Here is a 27,330-nt window from a genome sequence, read left to right as displayed (position 1 = left end):
TCACTCACTGTTCGCATGGTTCCTCTCTGGTCCCTCGGGATCACCGCCTTTGTTACCGCCTTCTTCAGCTTTTTGCCCGCTCAGCTGCCCGTAGGAATGGGAATGGATAATGTGGTGAACTTAGGGTCCCTTCAGGCCCTGGTCTGCAGTTTTTCTTACACTACCACTGTCTACGGGGAGCTTCAGGGTCTACTCAGCCGAATAGCAAAGGACTTGTGATATTGCTGAAGACCTAGAGTTGCTTTATATCGACGGTCAATGGGTGTATTATTCTAATCAATAATCGATAATCAATGAACCATCAATCTCTGCTACCAAGTGTACTCAGGAGACCCCCGGCCGGCCCATAGAGCCAAGGTTTGCTCCAAAAGTACTTTAAGACGAGATAGCTGCACCCTTGAGATGGATGGGGGTGCAGATTTATTACTCCAACACCAATCAATAAGGACAACTCAATGGTTTGGAAAAGGGAGTCCGTTTAATGACAAGCACAAAAAACGCGCATTCATGGAAATCAGCAGTGATGCGACCGTCCTTCTCGCTTCAACTCAAATGAACTTCATAAAAATCATAGCATCTATACTGAAAACTTGTCATAATTGACGTATAACACTCAAAAGTTAATATGCAGTTCTACTGGTTAGAAAAAGGTAACTTTAATATTGGTACTACATCTGTACATGGTAACGGAGTGAGGGGATTGGGTAAACACTGTCAGGTGGGTGTCTAAACCCTTCTTCAAAGATGACTACTGTAGACGTCACTAAAAGTACGACGTCCCATTGGTTCTACTAACTATAGGACCTTAGATTATTTGGTCCATTGTGATTGGGTTGGCACCAACCCCATGCATACATTTCCCCTTTGCTTAGAAGCACACAGAATGATCAGGCAGGTGCAGGGTGCCCCCTAGTTACCCAGCCTTCCTCCAATTAAGGTTGCACTCAATCATCGCTTCAGCAACTATGTGTCAATTATTTTACTGTGGTTGGCCTCGAAACTGCATCTTCTGTCTGGAAAAGTTCTGATATCTCTTCCTGGGCGGATGCCAAGCATAGGTGTGAGCCTGTGCTTCTCCTCGCTCGGCTGGTCACGTGCTTTCCACACCGTGAATTTGTCTAGTTTCTCTCAATTTGTGCATTTGATTCTTATTCAGCTTGCCACCTGCCTACGCTTCCTTATCTTGACCTTTCGGAGACAGGATATTTTGTTCTTAAGTTTTAATTATATGCAGCTACTGTTTGTTCCTTCTATTGGTATGACCTTGGCTCTCCTGGCACGAGTTGCATCTGCCGAGTTTCGATTCAGCCCTCTCTTCTCGTTTGACTAGAATATGTATTTCTGCTCATTCGGCCTTTAGTAACCTGGGTTGATTCTGCTTCATTTGCAAAGTGGAATTACACTTATAATACTGTGCTTCGTTTTGAGGTAGATTGTATATAGTGGCGCTTGCGGCACTATTCTTCTACTTAGCATTGCAACCCGCATTGTTTCTTTAGCTTTCTTGCGGTTCCAAGCATATGTACAGGTGTTACCTGGTTGAATATCTTCATCCTGTTTACAGCTGAAGCTTCTTTGTATTTCAACATCGTTCTCCCCTTTTAGGTTCACGATATCCTTATTCATGGCGTTTCGTCTCTGGGTGTCATTCTAGGGTTGTCATTTCTTCTACTTGTACGTCAGTCCGGGTCCTCGTGACGTCACCATTCATCTTACATTAAGACCTTTTTGGTTTCTTCCGGGACTGTACTTAGGCAATCTTCATTTCGTCTCATTTGCTGGCATGATTTCCTTAATGGATACCTTACTGTCCATGGTTTTCTTGGTATCGGTACTTCAATAGGTGTTGCTCTTCTGATAGGTACTTGGCAGAGCCCTACTGCAGCTCTCTGCTGATTTATCTGCTCATCATACGTTATATATTTGGGTGTGAACGTTCCTGGTACTTCAAAATGGGTGACTGGAGTGCAGGCTTTATTTGGGACCTCCTCTACAGTCTGCTTGCTCATGTCTGCAGTACAGCGTATCTCTGTCTCCCAACATTTGCCAGCAGTGATAACTTTCCTTTCTCTGCTCGATCAGCTTTTTGCTTTGGCGACAGTGTGGCAAGCCATTTCAAGTGACTGTGGTTAAGGAAGAAAGACTTCTGATTCAGTGATCCAATGGGTGTTATTAAGGACACTTAATCACATGCGCAATGAGACCGAAACATGTCTGGGTTTGCTTGTGCTCTAATGCAGAAGGGATCTGGCTTAGGCGCTTGGCTGGTTGACCCTTTTACAATGGGACAAAGTTTGATTTACATATGCAGTTTCACATTCTACAATGCTAAAGCAGGCTGAAAATCGATATTCTAGAAGACTGCCCCGATTAATGCCAATGGTAATGATTGATTGCATTTGTTTTTTTTGTTAAAAAAATATATTTTTATTTTATTTTCTAACAAGAAAAACAAATAACTTAACAATTCCAGAGAGAACATTTCATATATTCACATATTCAAAATCAAGAAGCAATTGGAGATGGAAGCATGTAAAAGGAAATCATCGGGATCTAATTCATTAGGCTTCAAGTAAGATTGGTATCCATCAGACTCTCCAGGAAATCAATACTGGCAGACAGACAGGCAGTTCAATTATAAGAACAAAAAAACGATCTCCATTGTTGGGGGATTGATGGACAATAGTCATTAGAATTAACAAACATTGTAAAAGGGTCCCAGGTCGTCCTATGTTTGATTAAGGTGAAGGAGTGGGTGGCTGTGTTTTTTTTTCCATGGCCCATATATACATTATCTTGGCCAACCACATTTTTATCGAAGGAGCCTCCTGACTTTTTTCAGTTTTGGACTATGGTGAGATTGGCTGCAGTTAACATGTGGCCCGATACTATGAGTGCAGGGCTCCGAGAGAAAAGATACCTTGTTCATCTATGTCGCCTTATGAAATAACCTTGGGGTCCAGGGGCAGATGGATACCCTAATTTTGTGAACCAAGTAGATGATTGCCACCCAAAAAGGTTTCATCATCATTCCTTGCCACCATATATGGACCATGGCGCCAGCCGCTCCACAGCCACAGTTGCATTTGTTTATAAATAAGTTTTGTACATGCGAATGAGCAGTTTTTAGGAGCATTGCGTGGGTTACATTTGAATAATGTAGAGCCATCAAAATCACTGCTCTAAACATATCAACATGAGGGTTGAAGATGAGCAAAGGAAGAGAAGACAGTTGGAAATGTGAATCCCTGCAGCAATATAAGGGTCAACATAAGATCAGAGCCAAAAAAGAGCACCCACATTCCCTACTTTCTGTCGAGGACTAGAGTTCTACCCAGTTTTGCAGGTCAAGACAATACGAATTACAGAAAATAGTTCTGGTCCTTTGTCCTTAACTGTTTTATTTATCAACTTTCAGGTCTCTCTGCCCTAAAGAGTAGCTTAAAATAAATTACAGGAATATTGTACATTTAATAAGCCCTTGATGCGGTTATCTGGGGCAAGAGTAGAAGATATGTTTCATCGCCAGGTAAAGAAAGTAATTCAATAACCAAGATCTGATGATGAGCGTAGCAGAATTAAAGGTTTGTCTGTGACAACCTCCACACTCTGTTACGGAGGACTGTCTGGTTAGTTTAAGCAGAGATATATATTTGCCATATTTGGTTTCGGAGGACTATCCTGAAGCTGAGGAAAGTATGCATGTGCTGGAAATAATACCTGGGAATCATCTCTTTTTGCAAAAACTGCAGAGTCATCTGGGGTCCATTAATCCTACCGTATTGTATGTAGCTAGGCATGCCCGTCAATGTTAACTAATCATTAATACAGTATAACATAGAGGAAGAAAGAAGGTAAATACAAAAGAACTAATGTTCAGTCCAAGTAGTACAAACAGTGTTTTAGGAAAAAAGAACAAAGGTAAACTCACCTTTCACAGGATTTTATCACACGCTCAACCTTCTGCTTGTAGACATCAAGGTTCACTGCCAAAGGATTAATCAAAGTGACGAGCTTCTTGTCCCCACTCACATGGGCGATGGGTAGAACCTACAATATAAGAGAGATTCATTAAAAAAAGGCTTGACTCAGCAAATTAATGCTTTCAATTCACAGGTGTAATGGGTTGCATCATTTGGAATGTCCCTGCAATAAATAGACTGTGTGCACATAAATTGTATCATGTGTAAGGATTAGGTGCAGCATTGTGGCATTATAAATGTTATAAATAACTCTAATAAATGTTGTATCTAACTCCATTTTAGAGGTTTGCCAATATCGAAGAACAAATTACTTACCCTTGGTAATGTCCTTTCTGATAGATGTTCCTTCCACGGATTCCTCAGCTTTGATTTCCTGCTTGCAGTTTCGGAAATGTTTATACGGCACATGGCGCCATGCGTTGTTGATTCATTGTCCCTTGGTGGTTTCCATTCTTGCCCTTGGCGGTGACGTCGACGCTGGTATAAATAGCATGCACCGTGCCCATTGCCTCAGTTCAAGTTTTTCCCCTCTTCTTGCACAGCTTCCTTGAGTATACAAATAAACCGCTGCCATTGAAAGAGAAGATGTAATACAGCAAAATGTACCTATGGTTAGCGCGGTAGGCTGGGAGGGCAACAAGGAATCCGCGGGAGGAACATCCCACAGAAAGAACATTACCATGGGTAAGTAATTTGTTCTTCGAATTGATTGTGTCCTCCGAAAGATTCCTCGTCTTTGATAGACTCCCATAGCAGTTTGTAAAAGGAGGTAAAACTACAGAATTCTTTCATTCATTAATGCTGTGAAGTACAGCCTTTCCAAATTTAGCATCCTGACCCGACAAGAAATCTAGGCAGTAATGCTTTCAGAAGGTGTACAATGAAGAAGAGGTTGCAGCATTGTCAATATCCTGCACCGGTCGACCTCCCTCTAGTGCTAAGGTGGTTGCCATCCCCCTGGTAGAATGTGCACTTGGATTATCTGGATAATCCTTATCAGCCAAGGAATAGCATTCTGTGACACACAAAATGATCGACCGTGACAAAATCTGCTTAGTCATAGCTTGTACCAATTTATGTCCAGTACAACCAACAAAAGGGTGGTTGTCTTGTCAGACATTAGCTAGTATGCTTACGTAAAAGCTTAACGCTCTTCTACAATCTATTCGGGATGAGGAGGTGGGTAAAAATCCAGTAAAACTATATTCTGAGTGAAATTTCCGACAGCACCTTTTTTTTTTAGAAAGGAAAGCTGTACCCTCAGAACAACCTTCTCCTTGGAGAAAATAGTGATGGGAGGCTTGCATAACAAAGCCTGAAGCTCCCTGACGCTGGGAGCAGAGGTGATGGCTACTAGGAAAATAGTTTTTAGAGTCAGTAACCTAAGCAGACAAGAATGGAGAGGCTCAAATGGGCTCCCAGTAAGAAATTCTAAAGCAAATTAAGGTCCCAAGCCGGAACTATGAATGGAACCAGAGGGAAGATATTCATAAGTCCCTTTGTAAGTCCCTTGAGAAACTGAATTATAATGAGACCCTTAAAAAAAGAGCCTTGTTCTTGCACATACTTAAATATAGAGAGCGCAGCCAGGTAACCTTTAGCAGTAGACACCTGAAGTCCCTGGTGGCCAGATGTAACAAAATATAATACAGTGGGAGTGTCACAAATGAAAGGATCAATATCTTTAGTTCACAACGGCAACGGTTTAAAGCCTTTGTTTCTGGCCTCCTAGCCGAAAGCAACACTTCTATAACCTCTTCAGACAGGTCCCAATCTTTGTATCTTAACCTCTCAGAAACTTCCTGATTTCTGGATGGAGAAGTTGGCTCCTTCTTGGGAGAGCAGATCTGCTCTCTGGGGGAGACGAATTGGAGTGCAGATGGACAAGTCCAGAAGTTCCAGGTACCTCTTGATGCAATCCGGAGCAATCAGGGTCATGGACTTCCCGAACTTCCGCAAACCTCCTGATGACATGAGGAATGATAGGGACTGGAGGGAACACGTACAGGAGTGGAAAATCCCAATCCACCATGAACAAGTCCCCCAAAGCTCCTCGCTGAGGAAATTCCCTGGAGCAAAACAGGTTGCACTTCCTGTTCATAGTGGAAACAAACAGATCCACTTGAGGGGTTTCCCCAAAGGGTGAAGTTTTCTTGAAGGACATCCTGAGCTAGTTCCACTCGTGAGAGACTGTGCCTGCTCAGAGCGTCCGCCTTCATTTTCTCTTCTAGGTTCTAGGTGAACGGCCAACAGAGAAATTCCTTCTTGAAGTGCCCAAACCAGAGCTGCATTGCATCTCTGCACAGTGGTAGTGACCCTACGCCTCTTCTCTTTCTGAAGTAATGCATAGCCCTTGTGTGTCCGCCATTATCAGTATGTTCTTCCCCCGTACAGAAGGCAAAAAGACCATCAGCACTAGTCTGATTGCCCTAAGCTGTAGCCCTCAGCTCAGCTCTAGATTGTTCAAGTGGGCTTCCCATCCCGTGAGGGAGGAGCCCATGACTACTGTCCTCTCCAGCCATTGTTGCCAAAGAGGTTTCCCTTTCATAACATTCTACTTGCAGGTGCACCATAAGAGATGCTGCATGACCCTTCTCAGTGTGATGTTGGAAATGCATCAGAGTGACAGGGCCCCCAAATCCTTGTCCATTATTGCTTTATCATGTATGTTCTCACTTGATTTCCGCACTGGAGTTCATGTGGGACTCCTGGCGGTGCGGCTCTTCCTGTATTTGGTTTGGTGAACAGATCTTTGGGATACCCTTGTGGCACCCATGGGTGGGAGTATGACCCTGTACTCCTAGTGTATGTTTTTGGGCACATGTATGTGGCCCAAAGAGTAGGGTACGGGCTGGTGGCAGCGCTGTGTTGAATTGACAGGTGCCCGGAGCATCCTCAATTTTGGGATGCCCAGGCCCTGTCATTGGAATCGGTAGATTCCTGATGGAGACAAGATGGCCCCCATGGCCTCTTGCCGTCCATCACCTGTTACCTTGGTTTTCTCGAAGTCCCGGGAAGCCCTGACTCTGTCCCTTTCCCCCGACTGGCTGTTGGGTGGAAGTTCCATATATGGTAGTGTGAGGAAGTGCCGACCAGACTGGCTGGAGCCTTCCCAACGACCGTATGTTGTGGGTACGCCCGTAGGCTGGGACCTGTGTGAATGGAGTGTGTGACGAATATGAATTCTGTGTTCTGGGTGTCTAGTATCTGGTATTTGACACAATGACTGAGACAGCTCTGCCCTAAACTGGTATGAATGCAGTGTGTAGTGCTAAATGGCAGAGTACTTGTCTGAATCCACATTGTGTGTTGTGAGTGTCTGGATGGAGAAGAATGGCCTGAATGCACCGTGCGCCTGATTGGCTGACTGTCTGAATGCCCTTCTGAATGATTGGTTGCCAGAGTGTGACCCAGCAGAGTGAATGGGAGATCAACTAGTATATCTGTGGACCTCTCACTGCTAGAAATTGTTCAGAAGCTGAAGTTGATACTTGATGCTTACTTTCAAAGCCAAGCCAGAAGAAGAAGGTGAACTGCTGTTCCCTTCCGTGTAATCTGAAAGCTGCTGTGTCTTCAAGAACTGATCCAGAGAGGACCTGATAAGGAGACCTCTTCCCGAGATACGAGGGACCATCGTGCACCAGCTGATCTTTGCCAAAGCTCCCTGGTAGACAGACCTATGAAAGGCTGCCGACCGGAGAAGGGGACCGCCGAGGAGAACGAAGAAAAGCACTGGACAGCCGTCCACCGTCAACAAACGCTGTCGCCGACCAGAGCCGCCGTGCTCCCGTTTGCCTAAGAACATTTGATCCAAGGACTCCCTTGTTCATCATCATCGACCACTTTCATCCTGCCGGAGAAAGTCAAGGCTGCCAACGACCGAGGAGAATCCGCTGGTGGGTTTCCCACCACCCGAAGACCACAGAGACGCTGGACGACTCGACGCCCTTGCTGTGCCAAAGTTCTTCACAAACTCTTTGGGGCAACGAACCATCGTCGTGGAGGGGCACCACACACCTCGCCTGTTGCAGGACATTTTTGATCACTTCTCAACAAGCACCGCAAGGAACGAAGATGCTGCCTCAACGACAACTTTCACCCTTTCTTCATCTCAGAGGTTCGACGACCCGTGGCTCCCGCTTGAAAGGGAGCACACTCAAGAAGGGCCCGTCGATTCCCCGACAAAGTACTCTGCAACACAAGGTACATTTGGGTTGCAGAACTATAGAAGAAGATAAGACTTGAATAGACAATACATGGACTGGGCTTGTACGATATATCTTTATTTACAGGTTGCCCAGGTGGGGGGATCCTCATACGGAACTGTTACTTCAGTAGGGGCTCAGTATTCTGCCAATTGTCTAACTAACTTATCTTCCTCCTAAGTCTATGGTTGATATCGTTTTGCTGTGTTGATTCGTATGCTATTTGAACTGAGTACAGTTGATGCATTTTAATGGAATCAGAGTAATTGTGGTACCAACTAGAACTGTATACATTTACCATTTTAGAATTGTCGGAGCACAAAGTGTATTATCGTGATAGTGTATTTAACCTTGAACCTTATTTATATAAAGACTGTGTTTTAACTAATACAGTGTGTGGACATTAGTTTGTGGGTGCTTGAGCACTACGCTGTACTTAAGAACCAGCCTGCATCACCTCCTGAGAAACTAGACCTTGATTGCTCGCCACGTTTACCAATTTACAGAATCTTGGCTGGGGTCCTCTGTGCCTCTGCTCTGCCGTATAGAGAGCTGGAGTACAGACACCCCCCTCCGGTCTTTACACTGGGGACCTGAAGAAGGTCCGCCATCCTGCCAGAGAACTGCGACTATTGGCATCTGAGGGCCCACTGGAGAGACCTCATCCACAGATGGGCCTCTAGCACTAGAAAACTGCAGGATGCCATGAGACCGAGCAAGCTAAGAAAATGAAAGTCCAGCAGATGCTGGGAATTTTGAAACCATTCACCATCTGCAAAGTATGATGAGCCCTTAGTTCCGGTGGCAAACCCTTGTCAAGGAAGAGTCCCTAACCGCTCCAATGAATTGAAGCTTTTGGAAAGGTGTCACCTGAGACTTATCGAAGTTGAGGGAGAAACCCAGTTTTGTGGAGTGTGTGGAAGGTACTGCTCAGATGTTCCAGAGCCTGTTCGGGGGAGCAAGCTCTGATCAGCCAATCGTCTAGATAGAGAAAGCTGTGAATCCCTTCCCTCCTTAGATTTGCTGCCATTACCGCCATCAACTTGTGAAAACCCTTGGGTCGGAGGTGAGACCAAAAGGCAGAACCCGTAACTGAACATACAGATGAACATCAACAGTCTGCTTTGTGACATGTGTTTTGCTACATATACTTTCAGGTGGCTGCTACAGTCCATCATTATCATTAGCATGGCCACTGTGCAAGGATGAAATGCAAATTCAAAAAAACATTCCATCATTACTACTAGTTCAGTCTCTTGACAGCCTCCCCAGACATTGTTTATGCTAGTGCCTTGGCCACTGTCCTTTAACATTCCATGTGTACCATTGGTTCCAGTGGTCTATGTTGAGGTGCCATTCTTAACTCCCATTCAAGGGTTTCCAATGTCCCCAGTGTCAAACATCATTTGTGTCATTGCGTTCTAGGCTACTAAACCTTCCCTTCCCTTGTGTGTGCCCTTCTGTAGTACCCAGTGCCACACTGCAGTCTCAGCCAGTGACCAACGTTTCAGGTCTGCCCACCAAGCCTCTATGCTGGGTCTCTCGATTGATTTCCAGGCCATCGCTATCCTTCTCTTTGCTAGTACACAGAACAAGACTTTCATTTTTGAAAGGTGGGCATCCTGCTTCCGTCTCCTCGAGAACAGCCCCAACAAGCAACACTCTGGGGGCCATGCTTGCATCTGCATCCCCCCTCTCTTTACCTTTTCTGCAACAGTTTCCCAAAATCCTGCAATCACTGTACATGTCCAGAACATGTGCATCATGTTCGCGCCATCCTGGCTGCATCTTGGGCAAGCCTGGTCATTCTTCTTGTAGATGCGCGACATCCTATGTGGGGTGAGGTATGTCCTGTGTGTCACGTATGTTTGAGTACATTTAAATCTAGCATTCCTAGGGACCCCTTGGTGTACAGCAGTGCCCTCTGCCATTCAGTGTCATTGAAGGCCCTTCCCACGTCTCGCTCACACTTACTGCGCACCGCCAGTTCCCCTGTGTCTAACTCTCCTAATAATAGGTTGTATATTCTGGATACCGCGTGTCTCCCTTCTGATATATCATACATTGTGTCAAGTGGGGTGCTAGTGTCTATGTCGCCTCTTGTGCCCGGCCATCTATTGTATTGAGAGTTTACCTGGAGGTGAGGGGCCTGTGCTTGCTGTATTGAGCCAAGCGGGCCCCAGTGATGTGCTCAAAGATGTCATTGACAAACGTGTTCATGGTGCCCATGGCCTTGGAAGAGATGCCGGTGTCAAGGTGCACCTGCTTCATCACCTTGTAGATGTAAATGGCATAGCTTTCCTACCTGCTCCTCTTGCGCTTCTTCCCGTCCCTCTTGGGCGGCTTGGAGAGCGTTTTCTTGGAGCCCTTCTTTGGCGCTGGAGGGGACTTGGCTGGCTCAGGCATGGTCTGCGGCTGACGTTCACGCTGTGAGGAGTGAGAGAAATAACCACACCCAAGTGCGTCAAGAATTATCCCTTATGTAATCCCTAGTTGCTAACCAAGGTCGAGAATTCTAGCAGCTCATTTTTCCTCAGTGGGTCTCCCACTGTGGCGATACCTTTGACCTCCCAGTGCTTTCTGAACTGTTTCACTGCAGGTAGTCCTTTTCCTCTGATTCCCACTATGGGTATATACTTGGAGTATGGGTCCGGGGTCCCCACAAGTTTCCATGCCCTTTTCCACAAGTCTCTGCCGAGTTTCAATAACCCAGAGGGTCTTAGTAGCCTCATTTCTTGCACACAAGGCACCTCTTTCAGGTAATAATGTTTCAACATGGGCTGCAGGAGCTGGGTGAAGCAGGTTTGCCACAAACTGCAGCTGTCCAGCCAAGTAGTATAGTTCAAAGTAGGGCACTCCCACCCCGCCCCCACCATAGTGCCTCTGCAGTGTGATGAGGGCAATTCTGTTCCTCCCTGCTGCCCACAGGAACTCTCTGGTCATCCCGTCCAGCTGCTTAAAGAATCTTCTAGGTATGTTAAACGGTACATTGCTGAAATTGTGTAGGAGGCGCAGGAGTGCCACCATCTTTAATAACGTCCCCCTACCTGCTCCTCCCAGAGGTAGCCTCTTCCAGAATCTGAAAGTTCTCCACTCCCTCCAGGAACTTCTGTGTGTTATCCATGTGAATAGAGGCAGGGTCGTGCCACACGTTTATTCCCAAGTACCGAAAGGATTCCTATGCCCATCTCAGCCCCAAGTTTGGCAGTGGTACATTGGCTAGCTCCCTCAGATCCCACCAGTGGGAATAGGCTAGATTTTTCCATGTTTACTCCAATTCCTGAGAGCTTAGCAAACTGATCTACGACATCTAACAGATGCAGTAAATTATCCTCAGGGTGATTGGCATACAGTAGCACATCGTCTGCATATAGGGAAATCAAGTGAACCATGACCATTAAAGATTCTCATTCTTCCCAGGCTATGCCACACACCTTGATCATACTACTATTGGAGTACACTCCGCTTCAGCTTATTATATCTAAAGCTAAGGAGCTCAGCGGAGGAAGGAATTTTTAACATACAAATCGGTTTTACAACAACTGAATTCAAGATATGGGGACTCATTATGACCCTGGTACGGGACCGGCCCCCTTCATTGCGTCAGGGCTGATTATGAGGTTCCCTTCGCAGGACCCGGATCGGACGCCTGGTAAAACCAGGAGTCCTTTCCGGGTCCCACGAGGGGAAGAGGGAGGTAACAACGGGACACTCATTATGTGCCCGTTGTTACCTCCCTCCCCATTCCCATTTAGCCCTATGAGGGCTCAAATGGGAATGGGGATGGGTTCCTGCAAGGAGGACTTACCGGGTCCTCCTATGTCGGAGTAACCGGTAACTCCCCATTGCAGGAACCTGGTAAAGGAGGCCGGTTTGGAGGCAGCCATGGAGCTAATACCTCCATGGCTACCTCCAAACTCGTAATGAGGCCTATGGTCTCTTTCATCCTTGCACTTTCAAAGTCATCATTAATGGAAGAACTGCGGCTTTTGATGATCTGGCAGAACTTAAGGCCCTTATCAGATCCCTCAAAACTGACAGCATGGACACTTCCATGCCTCCTACTTCATCTGACTCTGGCACTTAGAACCTCAATGATGTTCTATCAATCTCTTGTCTTGCTTTTGAATTGCATTACAGTACCAATGACCCAGAACTATTAACTCATGGGCAGGGGTGTTGTTCGGATACCCATCTTCTGGTAGATCCACCAGGTGTCACCTACTCCTCGACTTTTCTTTCCTCTCCCTCTTGTAAACGTGGCATCCTCTACCATGTTGCTGTTGCTCTACACTCCTCTTATCCTACCAAGTTATGTCCTGACTCCTGGATTTTCATGCACTGGATTACTAATGTCAAGTTTTTATTCTCCCTCATATTCCCTCTTGTTCTCTCCTTATGTGTCATGCCAATTCCTAACACGGTGCATTTCACACTTGCAGGTAGCACAATTTATTCAACTACTTATCATCCTCAGTATATCACTATGTTTATTTATGCATTTTTATATATTCTACAATTGTTTTTGAATTTTCATAATGTGATTTAAATGTGTGACATGGAATGTGAATGGTATTAACAATCCAATCAAAAGATGTAAAATCATTACGCATCTCAAAAGATCTAATCCCCCTATTGCTTGTATACAAGAAACCCACCTTTCTTTGCCTGAATCTGTGAAACTTAAAATACTATGGGTTCAGGTTCTTATTGCCAGTCCTTCTTTGGGGAAGAAATATGGTGTTGCCATATTAATTAGTAGAAATGTACCCCATAAGATTATGTGTCAAGGAAATGATAATTAGGGTAGATGGATCTGGGTTAAACTTCAAATTGGTGCTAATGTTATATCCAGCATGAATATCTATGGACCAACCACACTGTATGCTGGATTCTGGGACATCATTAAACGTAATATATTACAATCAGATTTTACTAATCTCATTGTATGTGGGGATTTTAATAATGTATTAGAACCCTTCATGGATAGAAGATTCAAATGTATCTTCAAAGGTTCCAAATCCCATGATTCATTTATCCGCTGTATCCACAAGGTTGGTTTGGTTGATACGTGGAGGCTATCCCATCCTACAGATTTTGATTTTACCTTTCGCTCCCTTTCCCATGACACATTTTCAAGATTAGATTATATCTTCACTACTAAATCTTTATGTGGTACAATTGTTGACTCTCATATTAACAATATTTTAATCTCAGATCATGCCCCGGTTATAACAACTTTTGACTTCCTTGACATTCACAGACCCTCAACCAGATGGTGATTTAACAACATATTATTACAAGACAAACATTTTGCTCAGTCCTTTTCCATAAGCAGCAGTTCTTTTATTTATTTATTTATTTTATTTATTTTCATTTTTGTAACGCACCAACATGCGCGTGGGCCTCAGGGCGCACAAAGAACAAGAACAAGACAAAGACAAACAAGCATAAGAGGCAGATGGAGAAGCGAGTCAGGAGATTATTCCAGGTTAAATAAGTGAGTCTTTACGGCACGTTTGAACGCTGTATAGCTCTGGATCTGCCGTATACCAGCTGGAAGTGTGTTCCATAAAAGGGGACCCTGAGCATCCAATGTAGTACCTCCAAATTTGGCTGTCCTAAATTTAGGATAATTGAGAGTGACCGCAGAAGAAGATCGAAGGTTCCTCACGTTAGGTTTGATGCCTATACAGGATGACAGATAGGTTGGGCCGCTGAGACTGAGGCATTTATGGGTCGTAGTAAGCATCTTATGCATTATGCTGTGTTTGACGGGTAGCCAGTGGAGTTTTTTCCTAAAAGTAGAGATGTGTGTGCGACGTGACTGATTGAAAATATTACGCACAGCATTGTTCTGTGCCACTTGTAAGGATTGGATGTTAGAGGCTGTGGTGCCCGCCAGGAGGCTGTTACAATAGTCCAATCTTGAATTTATCAATGCAGTGGACAATAGAACACAGTTCTCTTCCGATATGAATGGTCGAATATATCTAATTCTCTTGTTTATAGCACCACAACTAGATTTAATGCTAGAAATATGGGATTTCATGGAGAGTTCTTCGTCAAGTACTACTCCTAAGGTTTTGACTTTCTTTTGAACTATGATGGTGTTATTGGCAATATGGAAAGAGGCGTAGTTAGGATCAAGTTTTGCCCGGATGTTTTTAAATGCCACAATAAGGAGTTCAGTCATTAAGAGCAAGAGAATTACAAGCCATCCAATCTTGTATGGCCTTATATATTCGGTTAATGGTTTCCGAATCGCTGCTGTATGAGCCACTCAACTGAATAACAACCTGAGTGTCGTCAGCGTAATTCGTATATTGCACTCCTAGTTTGTTCAAAAGATCGAGAAGGGGCCGGATGTAAAGGTTGAAGAGCAGCGGCGACAGACAGGAGCCCTGAGGGACTCCACATGTCTGAGAGATAGGAGAAGATTGTTTATCACCCATGCAAACCCTTACAATTCTGGGACCCAGAAAGGAAGCGATCCATCCATTTGGATGCAATTGCAGAGCAGACCTCATTTAGAGATGATGACACTTTTACAGTCAATAACCGGGATGCTTTCATGGCGGCGCAAAGAGGACATGGCATTGCATATATGAGCAAGAAAAAAAAGAGCGCAAAAAAGAACTAGCTGCATTGTTCTCTCAGATTACCAATGCTGAAAAACAATACTATCAAACCCCCTCTCAATTAGGTCTCCGTAATGTTCTATCAGTAAGAGATTAACCAAACAGGCATCTGGTACCATTCTTAAGTATAAATCTAAGATTTATCAAACCTCTAATAAAGCTTGGAAAACTCTTTCCTCCTATCTAAAGGTCCATAAAGAGAACACCTTAATTTCACGCCTTAAAAAGACTGAAGGCCCCATGGTCACTAATGCAAATGACATTCTGGATGTTTTTGAAGCATTCTACTCTGAGCTATATTCACCTGAGGCTAATGCTACACCCACCAATCTTGATTATTTTTTTCACAATATAAGCAGAGATTCATACCCTAATGTTGACCTCAGCAACATTTACGGTCACATTACCACTCAGGAAATTAAACAAGCTTTTGCTAACTTGAGGTCGGGTAAGGCTCCAGGCCTGGATGGTATATCCATTGAATTTGTCAACCACTTTACTAATTCCTTGTCCCCTAAGCTTAAGGCGCTTTTCACTTATTTTGCAGACACACACTTTTCCTCTGGTTCATTTGCAGAAGCATTATTCATATTTTTTCTGAAAAAGATCAAACAGACCCAGACCTCCCAAAGAATGATAGACCGATTTCCCTAACCAATGTCTAATGTAAAATCTTTGCCGAAGTAGTTGCTAATAGAATTAAGGCGTTCCTCCCCAAATTAATTAAATCTGACCAAGTTGGATATGTTAAAGGCAGAAACATCTCCTCTAATGCGGAATTCTTACTTGATGCTATACATCTTATTGCAAAAAATCAATCCGATAAACTTGGTTATGTCGCAAACGCACTAGATGCAGAAAAGGCCTTTGATCGGGATAGTTGGGAATATCTCTTCCAGGCTTTGCATTGGCATGGCTGTGGGGGGGGGGGGGGGTTGTGTCCCTTGTCAAACTTTTGTGTTCCGATCCCAAATCCTCTATATTCATTCATTTTCATTCCTCAGCATTCTTCCCTCTGAGGAGGGGTTCAAGACAAGGGTGTCACCTATCTTCAATTCTATATGTTCTATCTCTCGAACCATTGTTATTGTGTATCAGAAACGATATTCATATTCCTGATATAAAATGTGGTAAAAAAAGAAACTAAGATCGCAGCATATTCAGAGGGCATCCTTATTCTTATAAAAAATCAAAAAGACCATATTCCTAATTTATTATCAGTATTAAATGACTTTTCTTCGGTCTGTGGGTATAACCTCAAAGATAAATCTGAAAAATTGCCCCTAAACTCATTCTAACATAACATAACAAAAGCATTTGCAAAGCACACGTTCACCCACGAAGGGGCATCTTGGCGCTAATAACAGATGTTTATTGTTACCCAACTTAATGGTACTAATTTTATCGACCTCGGAAGGATGAAGGGCTGAGTGGACATTCCGGGATTGGAACCTGTGACCATGAGGTCAAACACAGACCACTGTAGTGGATGTATTAGCCCACTGAGCCACAGACCTTGATTCTGCCTCAAACATGAAATGGATTTGCTTGGCTTCAAGTGGTGTGATACATCTTTTAAATATTTAGGATTTATGTATGCTGCTTCGATCAGCAGTACTATCAAATTAAACACAGATGCTCTAATACATAGACTCAGGGATTTAACCTCTCTTTGGTGTCCCTTGTACTTGTCCTGGTGGCGACGTCTTGAAAAGATGATGCTAGCGCCCATTGTTTTCTATTATTTGCAAATGCTTCCTATTCCCCCTACCGACCACTTTCTTCAAGGCTATTATTCTACTTTAATCAATGTCTTGTGGGGGAAGCAAATTGAAAGCTCCCTTTGAGAGCTGGAGAACTTAACATGTTACAGACAAAGGGCCTCATTACGACCCAGGCGGTAAGTTACCGCCTGGGCCGTGACTTTACCACCATGGCGTAAACTACGTTTTACTTACCGCCCCATTCCGAGGTTGGCGGGGCGGTAAGTCCCCAATCCCCATTTACCCTTCCCCATTCCCATTTTTGCCCCATAGGGCATAATGGGAGTGGGGAAGGCGTTAATTACGCCACCGTAAATTACGGTGGCGTAATTAACTCCATGGTCCCTTAGCGCCATGGATTTTAACACCTGCTAAAAGCAGGTGTTAAAACCTCCATGGCGCTAAGGGACCTCGTACTCAGGCGGTAAGGGTCGGCGCTGTTTACGCCGGCGTAAACCCCTTACCGCCTGAGTCGTAATGAGGCCCAAAGTCATAAATACATAAGAGGATATACATGGTAGTGAACAAATGGGCCGACCTGTGTTACATATTGTCCCAGCCATCAGGGTAAGTACAGATAGGGTGAGATAAAAATGGTATACTAAACAAACAATGCGGTAATGATGTAGGATAGTTTGGACTAATCATTTAGTGGTATTGTCGGTTAGCCAGAGTTTGGCCCTCATTAGGACCCAGGCGTTAAGGGGTTTACGGCACCGTAAACGGTGCCGACCCTTAACACCTGATTCCAAGGTCCCTTTGCGGGATGGTGATTTTAACGCCTGCTTTTTGCAGGCGTTAAAACCCATGCCGCAAAGGGACCTTGGTGCTAATTACACCACCGTAATTTACGGTGGCGTAATTAGCGCCTTTCCCCATTCCCATTATGCCCTATGGGGCAAAAATGGGAATGGGGAAGGGTAAAATGGGAAATGGGGATTTACCGCCCCACTCACCTTGGAATGGGGCGGTAAATCCGCCAACCACCATGGCGTAAACGTAGTTTACGCCATGGTGTTAAGGGTACGACCCAGGCGGTAACTTACCGCCTGGGTCGTAATGAGGGCCTTTGACACTTGATTTGAAGGCATTGAATGACAGTTCTAGTCTGATGGTGGGTGGTAGAGAGCACCAAACACTGGCAGCTTGAGCAGGGAAGCTGGCACCGCCTGCAGTTTTGAGGTTGAATCTGGGGACTGTCAAGAGGTGAGTGTGGGCCGATCTGGTGGGTCGGGTGGTTTGGTGAATGGCAAATTTGTCAGAGAGGTATTTAGGTGCAGTGTTGGAGACACATTTGTGGGCGATAGCCCGGGTGCGGAGTGACATTCTGTCCCGCACTGGGAGCCAGTTGGATTTTTGTCTGTGGCTGGAGATGTGGTTGGATCTGGGAATATTTAAAGCAGATCTTAAGGAGTTATTTTGTAAGACTTGTAGTCTGTTGAGATTAATTTCGGAGGTTCCTAAGAAGAGCGTGTTGCAAAAGTCTAATTTGGAGAGGTCTACGGCTCTCGCTAGAGTCATGCAGCTGGTGGGAGATAGGTAAGACTTACAGGCATTGATTAGCTTGTTAGCGTACGCTGTTGAAGAGGCGATGGCGCTCACTTGTTTTTTAGTGATAAGGTGGAATTGAGGTAGACACCTAGCGTTTTTATTTCTTTTGCCACTTTGGTTGTATTTCCATCAATGATGAAAGATGTGTACTGTGGGTCAAGTTTATTGAGGCGGGCTTGGGTGCCTGCAATCAAGAGCTCTGTTTTTTGATGTTATATTCCCTAATTTTAAGCGTCACCACAATGCTTTTTTTCTCAGACAAGCACATACTTGGTTTACCTCATCTGACAGTGACAACCTATCCACTTGTTTCCATCTCGAAAAAGAACTGGCCTCTCCCATTAATATCTTCGATCTGGTGTATATATTTAGAACCACTTCTGCTGGACTAACTGGCCCTATTAAATCATCCATTGTGGCTCTTAAGGCCTTTCATTTTCCCTCTGTTAGATCCCTATCTAAAATGATCTCTCCATTCTTATGGTATAATAAATCTATTATATGTGATGGGAGGCCACTATGTCGGAAGCTCTGGCTTAATAAAGGTATTAAATATTTTCACCAAATTTATCACAGTGTCAAATTGAGATCCTTTCATGATCTCAGAAATGCCTTCGCCTTACCTCTATCGTTTTTAATTTTGGCAATAAACTGGTTAATGCCTACCTAGACAAATTCAATCACTTTACAAATAATGAACTCATCTCAGACCCCAAGAGAGTACTATTTATGGCCAGAGCTTCCAATGTCAAAGCAGCTCAGTTTTATAGATTGCAGTATATCATTAAACCTCCTAATATGAAACGGTCTATTCAATCTCAATAGGAGGTCAATTGTGGTAAGGAGTTTGATGATGAGACTTGGACAAGACTATTGCTCAGGGTCAAATGTATTTCCGTTTCTGCAAACAAATCACAAAATCTATTCTTTTTCTTACACAGAGCCTTCCTAACTCCAATGAAATTACTTAAAATCAAATACGGCTCAAATGGCAATTGTTGATCCTGTGGAAGTGGTCGAGGCACTTGTATACATGTATTTTATAAGTGTCCATTTGTCTAAAAATGTTGGCAAGACATCTGGTCTTTCTTGGAGAATATCTTTAGGCTAAATCTCCCTCTATCCCTGACTAACATTCTGCTGGGTAGTGTTGTTATCAGTAATGATGTGCTAGATACCTCCTCTCTCCTATATCAACTGTTCATTGCTATAGCTATTAAGTTAATTACTACTAATGGAAAAGCTTTCAAAATGTAACTGTTAAAGGTTGGTGGAATAACAAATGTCATGTACACAGACTTGAATATTGTATGGCTACACGCCGTAATATAACATCTAAATATGATAATAAATGGAAATTGATTACCGATTACCTAGCCTTTCATAATATGTCTACACATGGCTCGTGAATATTTACCTCTTCCTCGCATCTTTATGGATGACTTCTTCTTTACAGTGAGGATTTGCACCTACTTATTATTATATACAAATGAAATAATTATAATACCTTTATCCCTCCCCATGGACCTACAGTCGCCTAACAAGGAACGTGACTAGATAATGAAATTCAGGTGACAAAAATGCAATCCTGTGTGAGGATCCTTCAGATGGGTAACCTTTAAGAAAAGGATAAGTTGCACTTTGTTTTTAAAACAATGCCCAGTTCTTATATGTTCAGTAATTGTCTGCTTTTGTTTCTACTGATCCCACCACCCAGAGTACCTGAGAAGCCACAGGAGAACAGGATCCAAGATTAATCTGGGACCCTTGGATGAACCCTGAGGCTGGAAGATGCACTTCCTCGTCACAGAACCTTGGGTGCCCGGAGGGGGAAATGGTGGAGTTTCTCGGTTTTACTCGACAATGCCCCTCAAGGATGGACACCCTCTGGAAGCAGGAGTCGCTGGGACATCGATGTTAAGCAGTAGAAGGGAACCAAGCAGTGTCAGAAAGGGAGCAGTGAAGGTGTGTCCCGGTGGTCTCCTTGGTCGGGTTGGCACGACGGCTGTGGATGTACCATGAAGCTGAAACTCATTGTGGACCTCGACACGACTTAGGATGTGAGGATGAGTCCTCTGGTGTATATTGATGTCCTTCGGTGGTGACGAGTGCAGTGACAGAAGTAGATGTCGGGTTTTGGTATTTTGTGGTTATCGGCTGTTCGGTTCTTTGGTGCTGCAGCAACGGATGACAGGACGGCTTCTGGAGACTTGGGCTTGAGCACTGGACTTCTCGGTGGGCCAAGTTTGGACCCTCGGGACTAGATCTTTGATGCAGAATGGTAGGAAACCCACTGGCGGGCACTTGTCTGCAGGCGGCAACACTGTACTTCTTCAGCCACGGAAAAGTGGACAGATGTTGTGGCTGCAGTGCCCCTTGAAGGTTTCTTCAGTTTGTTGGAACTTGGCAAGCTCCGGGTGTCGGGCAGCACTATTCCAGGGCACTCATTCTGGGTGACATCCAGCAATCTGGCTTCCCAGCGGTGAAGAACAGCCTCCGGACACTAGACAATGCTGGTGGACTTCTTCGGCTCAAGATGTCCAGACACTCCTCTTCAGGACCCATGAAGATACCTCTGCAGGATGGCAGGCACACAGGATTGGCTTCCAGGACACTACGACTAAATAGCAGCAGTTGCACAGTGTCCCCTTGTTGCTACGGGAAGAGGTTGCCTGTCCAGGTCCTCTCTTAATTAGTCCTTGAATCAGCACAGCAGCCTTTGGATTTGTTGAACAGTTGCAGCCGCAGACTTCCTCCTCCAGCTGGATTCAGGATACAAGCTGCAAGAATACTCCAGGTTTCTTCTTATGGTTTCTGACTTCAGATTCTTATCCAGAGGTAAGTGAGGTGTCCGTTGTTATGCACAAATGTCCCCCATTCACTCAGGCTGAGCTAAGCTCAGACAGTCAATCACACACTAGTACATTATTCAGGTAGCATCCAATCAGGCTTTAAAGGCATTCAGGCCATTCACCCAAAACCAGACACACGCAAAACAATGAAGGTGTAGTGGAGGAAACTCACAGCTTTTCAGAGCACACGCTGCATTAATTCCAGTTTCAGTCAGGGCTGGCGCATGGAGACCACAGGCATTGTGACACACAACCAAAACCAGACACCCACAACACAGGATGTGATTTGACTCCTCTCTCCAGTCACTCAGGTCCCACACCTTGGGTGTACCCTAAAAAAAGCAGTCCCTAGGAAGGCTCCTGCCAGTCTAGCAGGGGCTGCCCCAGAGCCATATATCGTCCTTCCACCCAAAATCCAGTCAGAGGAAGGAGACAGAGCCAGGGGCTTCTCAGGACTTTGAGAAACAGGAAGAGAAAGGCAGAAAGCCAGGTGGCCATCTTGCCTTTGTTTGGGAATCCATTGATTCCTATGGCAGGGCCTGGATATACCAAAAATGGAGAACACCCAGAGCCACTGTCAAGTCAGCATGTAGCTGCCACCAGCCCATACCCTGCTCTGTGGGCAACACACAGGTGCCCAAAAAACACTACCCATGGGTGCCATAACAGTATCACATGGATCTAATTGCAGCTCTTCATTTTTTGTATTATTTGTGAACAGCCAAGGGTCCAAACTCGACTCCTGTGCAGAAAGCACATACAGGGAAGTGGAAGGACAAGGACGAGAGGGCCCTTTCCCTCCAAAAGCATTTCCAGCTTCAAAATCAAGAGTGGGGGAGAATTGTGTGGAGGCCGTGTGCTGTTACCAATAGATGTGGAGGGAGCAAAGGAACTTGGTGGTTCAAGACGAGATGCCAAGGGAGACAGAGAGACTAGAGAAGTAGTTTACATCCAAGGGTCTACCAGTCATACGAGAGAGAGAGAATCCAAATTGGGAAACAGAGTTGTAGTCCAATCTGGATGAACCAGAGAGCTCTTATACTGGAAGGAGGAGGAATCCCTGAGTAGAGCACGGACAGGAAAGAACATGTGCAGCTAGGATGCTGTTCATTGGAAGAAGGAAGGGCACTGTACATTGTACATGATTAAATTGACACACACTCAAGAAGCAATGTCCAATAATGTTTTTTTCAGACACCAAGTGTATTGAATGTAGATAAAATATGTGGAAAATAGAACTTTTTAACCAAACACTTCTAGCCTGTTTAATTGACCCCACACCCGTTCCACCACTACCGGCACACCCAATACCCCAGAACTACCTCCCCATTACCCGCACACCCAATACCCCAACACACCCTCCCCCACTGCCCCCACACCCAATACCCCCAACACCCCCTCCCCCACTAACCCCACTACCCCTTCCAAACTACTCTATCCACACATGCAGGAGTCACTTGGCCTATTTACTGGACTTTTTTTCCGAGGATGTGGGTGAGCCTCTGCTGGCCGGCTCAGTCGCTGTAACCATCGTAAGAGGCTTCTCTGCACCAAACTAGTCAGAGTTGTGCTGGAGGATTGAGGGAGCGGGGTGATTATGTGCCATTGTTCGGCAATGGCGGTCACCAACCTATTGATGGACTCTGACATGCTCGACATCACCCCATTACCCTCCTGCACACACCTCGCCAGGTGGTAGACATCCTATGTGGCCCTGCCGAGCATCCGGCCCATGTTTCGCAGTCCTACATTGTCTATCGTTGGACTTGCGTCTCAGTGAGGTACTGTGTGATCAGGCTGTGCATGGCCTGCTGTCGCTCATCCATTCGCACGAGGCGCCCTTCAATGTCCCTTATATGCCCGAGTCCTGGTAGTGGCAAGGGAGGTGGGCTCTGAGGGCGTGAACACAGCTTCGTCAGAGCCATCTGTTGGTGTTGGATTGATGTTTTCCTGCCTGCATGCCGGGGATTGTGCCACCTCTGGCTCGCTGGGCACTGGTGATTGTGCCTCCTCCGGCTCGCTGGGCACTGGTGATTTAGGCTCTTCCACCTGATATGCCGCTTAGCTGCAGGTGTTGTGGTCGACTGACGGGGGCCTCACTGGCAGGTGTTGTGGTCGACAGACGTTGTGGTCGAATGACGAGGGGGCCTCGCTGACAGGTGTTGTGGTCGACTGAAGGGAGGCCTTGCTGGCAGGTTTAGTGGTCGACTGACGGGGCTCTGTGCTGGCAGGAGTTGGTGTGTGCTGTGGCTGCTGGGCAGCCTGTGTTTCCTGGTGGGGGGGCTGTGTGGTAGATGCTGTGGCATGCTTGTGTCTTGCCGGGGAGGTGCCTGTCACCTGACTAGAGTCAGTGGTTTTGCGTCGGCGGTGACGTGCAGCAGTGGAATGGGTGTGGTGGCTAGTTCACCCTCGCTGTCATATGAGGTGCCTGTGGGTGACAGCAAGGCAGGGCATTAGTGATGGGTGTGCATCCATCTGACATTCATCAAAGCTAGTACATTAAGAGTCACGTGCATTGCTATCGACATGTTGGTAGGCCTGGCATGGTGCACGCAGGGGATGCAGTGTGGGGGCATCCTTGTGGTGCTGCCATGGAGTGCGCAGTGTCTGTTGGCTGGGGTACTGGTGGCCTGGGTGTTGTGGCCATGCCACAGGGGCTGTCTGCCATGTGGGGTTTGATTGTCAATGTGATGTGCTCCCATTGCGTGCGTTGATGCATTGATGTAAGCTCTGCGGGTATGGACATGGTGGGCGTGTCAGGTGTGCGACTGGTGTCATTGATGTGTGCATCTTGCCATGAAGTGCATTGGCTCATGTGGTGGCAGAGCGGTGAGAGCAGCTGTTGGACAGTGATGTGTGTCTGTGCATGCAGATGACACATGTGTGTGCATTACAGGGGACATGTGGGGTGTGTTGCCTGTCTTCCTGGCAGGTACTTACTTGCGTGCAATGAGGCTGTCATTGGGTGGCAAGGCAGCAGGGATCTGGTGGCACTGACTTGTCATTTGGACTTGACCATTGGCATTGGGGATGCAATGTGTGTGATGTGACTTTGGGATTTCAGTTACGGCCACTCACCGGCATCATCAGATGACACTGCTCCCGTCTCTGCATCTCCTACTCCCTTAATGCTCTCCATGTGGAGGACAGTGCTGCAGGTCTCCTCTCATGGCTGAAGTTTTATGGGGGATGGTGCACCACCTCCTGTGGCTAGCCCCTGGCTGCGCTCTGCGGCGAGGAGGTTACGGATCCGGAGACGTAAGTCATCCCACCTCTTATGGCAATCTCTGACAGTCCATGGTGTTGTCCCCACCGTGGACACTTTGGTGTCCACTTCCTCCCATATCACCTTCTTCCTTAATTGTGCTGGGTGATGCAGGTGAGCCCCAAACACCACATCGCCATGCTCCACTAGTGTGTCAGCTAGCATATTGAGCTCCCGCTCGATGAAGCGGGGTTTGCGGCGACGGACGGTGCCTCGTGTTGATGTCATTCACCTCAGTGTTGGTGTACACCTGGTATAGCAGTTGCACTCCTGTAGGATGAGAATTGCAATGGATTGTGATTTTAAAGATAGCCTCCGGTGCATTTCCTGTTCCGGCGCAATGACCGGAACAGGAAATGTTGTTTCCGGTGCCAGTAAAACTGGCACCGGTGATTGCGGCATCGTCGGTGCCGTAGTCGGTGTCTGCATTATCGACTATGCCGCTATCGGGGGTGTTTTGGAGCTGTTACCGCCATGCCGGTGCTACCATTTCCGGCATGCCGGAATGCACGTGCACGCTGACTCAGAATCTACCGTAGATTCCGGCAGCAGTGCTACATGAACACGGTAGCACCTGGATGCCAGTAATTAATTTTTTTTACTGGCAAACTCATAATGATGCCCATTGTCAATGTGTGCTGTATCCTATGAAAAAAGTTATAAAACCCTTTGTTGTTGTTTAAAGTCAAAAGACTTATCCAAGAAAAAGTTATGATTTACTTTTTCCTAATGAGGATTTAAGTTTGGAAAGTCTGAAGCACACCTCACCACAGGGTATTAATAGTTGTAGTAGGAGTTGTATCCTGGCAGGCGAGTGTACCAGGAAAAGGACAATTGGTGGTTAGTCCTGGTTGGCAAGTTGGTCGGGTGAGAAGACAATTAGAAGTACTCCAATGTGGTAGAGGGTGGTAGTGGAAAGGAAGTGGCAAGTCCACTAAAATGTTTTCTGATGAACTGTTGTAATACCATCCTGACAAAACTATGTTGCTTATGAAAAAGAAATGTGAATTGAGGAAAAGTAATTGATATTCAACAAAGAGAATAATTATATTGGATACTGATTGGATGTGCAAAGATAAAGTCTTTCTGGTTGTCAAGCAGAATTTTGTGGAAACTTTGACAATTGTTTTGAAGAATGAAGAAACCTGTTTGAACATAAAACATTCCACTTGCAAAGTGAAGGACATAGGGAATGAACAGGAACTTTGGGGGTCATTACGACCCAGGCGTTAACCATGGCACTATCAGTGCCATGGTTGATGCCGGTATTTTACCGATTGTGCCATGATGGATGGCGGAATTACCGCCCCATTCCAAGGTTTTGCAGGGCGGTAATTCCCCATTCACCATTGGCCCTTCCCCATTCCCATTTTTGCCCCCATAGGGCTCAATGGGAATGGGGAAGGCGGTAATTACGGTACCGCAAGTTGCGGTACCGTAATTACCTCGAAAGTCCCTTTGCGGGTTCCTTCCTTAACGGCTGGTAAAACCAGCCATTAAGGTGGGGACCCGCAAAGGGACCTCGTAATTAGGCGGTAAGGGGTTAACAGCGCTGCCACCTTTTACGGCGCTGTTAACCCCTTACCACCTGGGTCGTAATGAGGCTCTTTGTGTTAAACTTGGAGTGGAACTCGAATATTGAAAATAACTTTCTTGATTTGAACTTTAGTTTGAAACAACCTGAATTGATTCTGGGGAGGGGGATCTGACCCTGGTGACAAGGATACATGTTTATCAAATTTCTGTTTGAATATAATTGTTATTTGGTGGAGTTGAAACAGCCATATAATCCCTGTATGATTTTGTTGTATGTAGGCGTGTGAGAGACAGATGTGTTTGGATATTAGATCAATTTTCATTTAGCCTTATTTTGACAGGTAGGGAAGTCCTTCTTAGGGAGAGATAGACGTTTGTCTCACCCATATTATTTAATAAAATGGCTACTTGTGAGGTAACTCTATCTATTTGTCCGTCTGGCATTTCTGACTCCTCACACTTTTTACAGAGCCATGAACATTGAGGCAAACAAAGTGGCAGAAGGGTACTATATGAGACACTTTACGTTACATTACAGTGCACCTATTGACTGTGCTTTACAAGATACTGTGTGAAGCCATTCATTCTGTTCACACTATCAATGTAAAAACTGAAGTTTGATACAGCTTTCAGAAGTGCAGGATAAATGGTCACTAACAGGACCCACTTCATGCACCCCTAGCTACTGCTCTTCTCAGCGAATACTCCCACCCGTTCACACCTGCTGGCTAAGAGCTACACATTAGTACTTAGGGAATCCATCAAGAGTACTCTTCACAACGCTGCACTGCATGCTGCAAGTGGATTAAGGACTGTGGAGCACAATTAGCAGCTTTTATCTGAGACTGTCTCTTCCATATCAGTTTGTATTGAAAAGTGAGTCTTTCAGCAAGATCTCAATATTTATGTTCACTTTTACTGCTGAAATCCTAGACTAGAGTGATCATTATACCAGACCTAATTCCAAGCAACTTGTTACCTTCAAGGCTCCCTTTGTTTCTCCACAGACTTATTGTAAGGTGAGCTCAACTCCTACACCTTTCAGAACTAGCCCTACCCTGGGCCGCCCCAGCTTCACCCCTTGCTGCCATGACAGTTGAGGAAAACATGGTCAAATGCGTAACCATGTCCCTCTGCACCATCCCAACACAACATGCCCTGACAATGAACACCGCTCAAAAGTAAGAATGCTTAAGAATGTGTTAAGAATGTATTTGGTATTTATTGTTTTCTTTGATTCATTGCTCATTTTGGGTCACTGTACCAGTCCGAAACGAACACTACAGTAAAAACGGTACTCCTGTGATAAACAGTTGTTTGTAAACTGCTTTTTTAGACATATATAAACAGTGCCTTCATTCAGATCTATAGATTGAGCTACAAAATATTCTTTAAAGGTGTGTACTCCATTCGAAGTGTCACTGCTAAAGTGCTTTTTGGGCATAGGAATAGGGGATGAATGGCGGCCTACCCCCTTCCACGGATGCCGCTCTTCTCAGTCACCCCCCCACACACAAGTGGAAGCAGACCTTCA

General features: G+C 45.4%; 1 protein-coding gene across 1 annotated transcript in view; it reads right to left on the bottom strand.

The window, feature by feature from the left end:
* Positions 1-27,330, bottom strand: part of VWA3B (von Willebrand factor A domain containing 3B) — a 2,300,294-nt gene that overhangs the window by 953,271 nt on the left and 1,319,693 nt on the right. The window contains exon 17 of the mRNA XM_069636259.1: positions 3,932-4,050. Coding sequence (XP_069492360.1) covers positions 3,932-4,050 — 119 coding nt within the window. The remainder of the gene's footprint in view (positions 1-3,931; positions 4,051-27,330) is intronic.

Source organism: Ambystoma mexicanum, chromosome 7p (genome assembly GCF_040938575.1).
Source record: "Ambystoma mexicanum isolate Mex_15411 chromosome 7p, UKY_AmexF1_1, whole genome shotgun sequence".
NCBI classification, from domain to species: domain Eukaryota; kingdom Metazoa; phylum Chordata; class Amphibia; order Caudata; family Ambystomatidae; genus Ambystoma; species Ambystoma mexicanum.
Note: the sequence above shows the minus strand (reverse complement) of the source record. Positions and strands in the feature narration are given on the sequence as shown.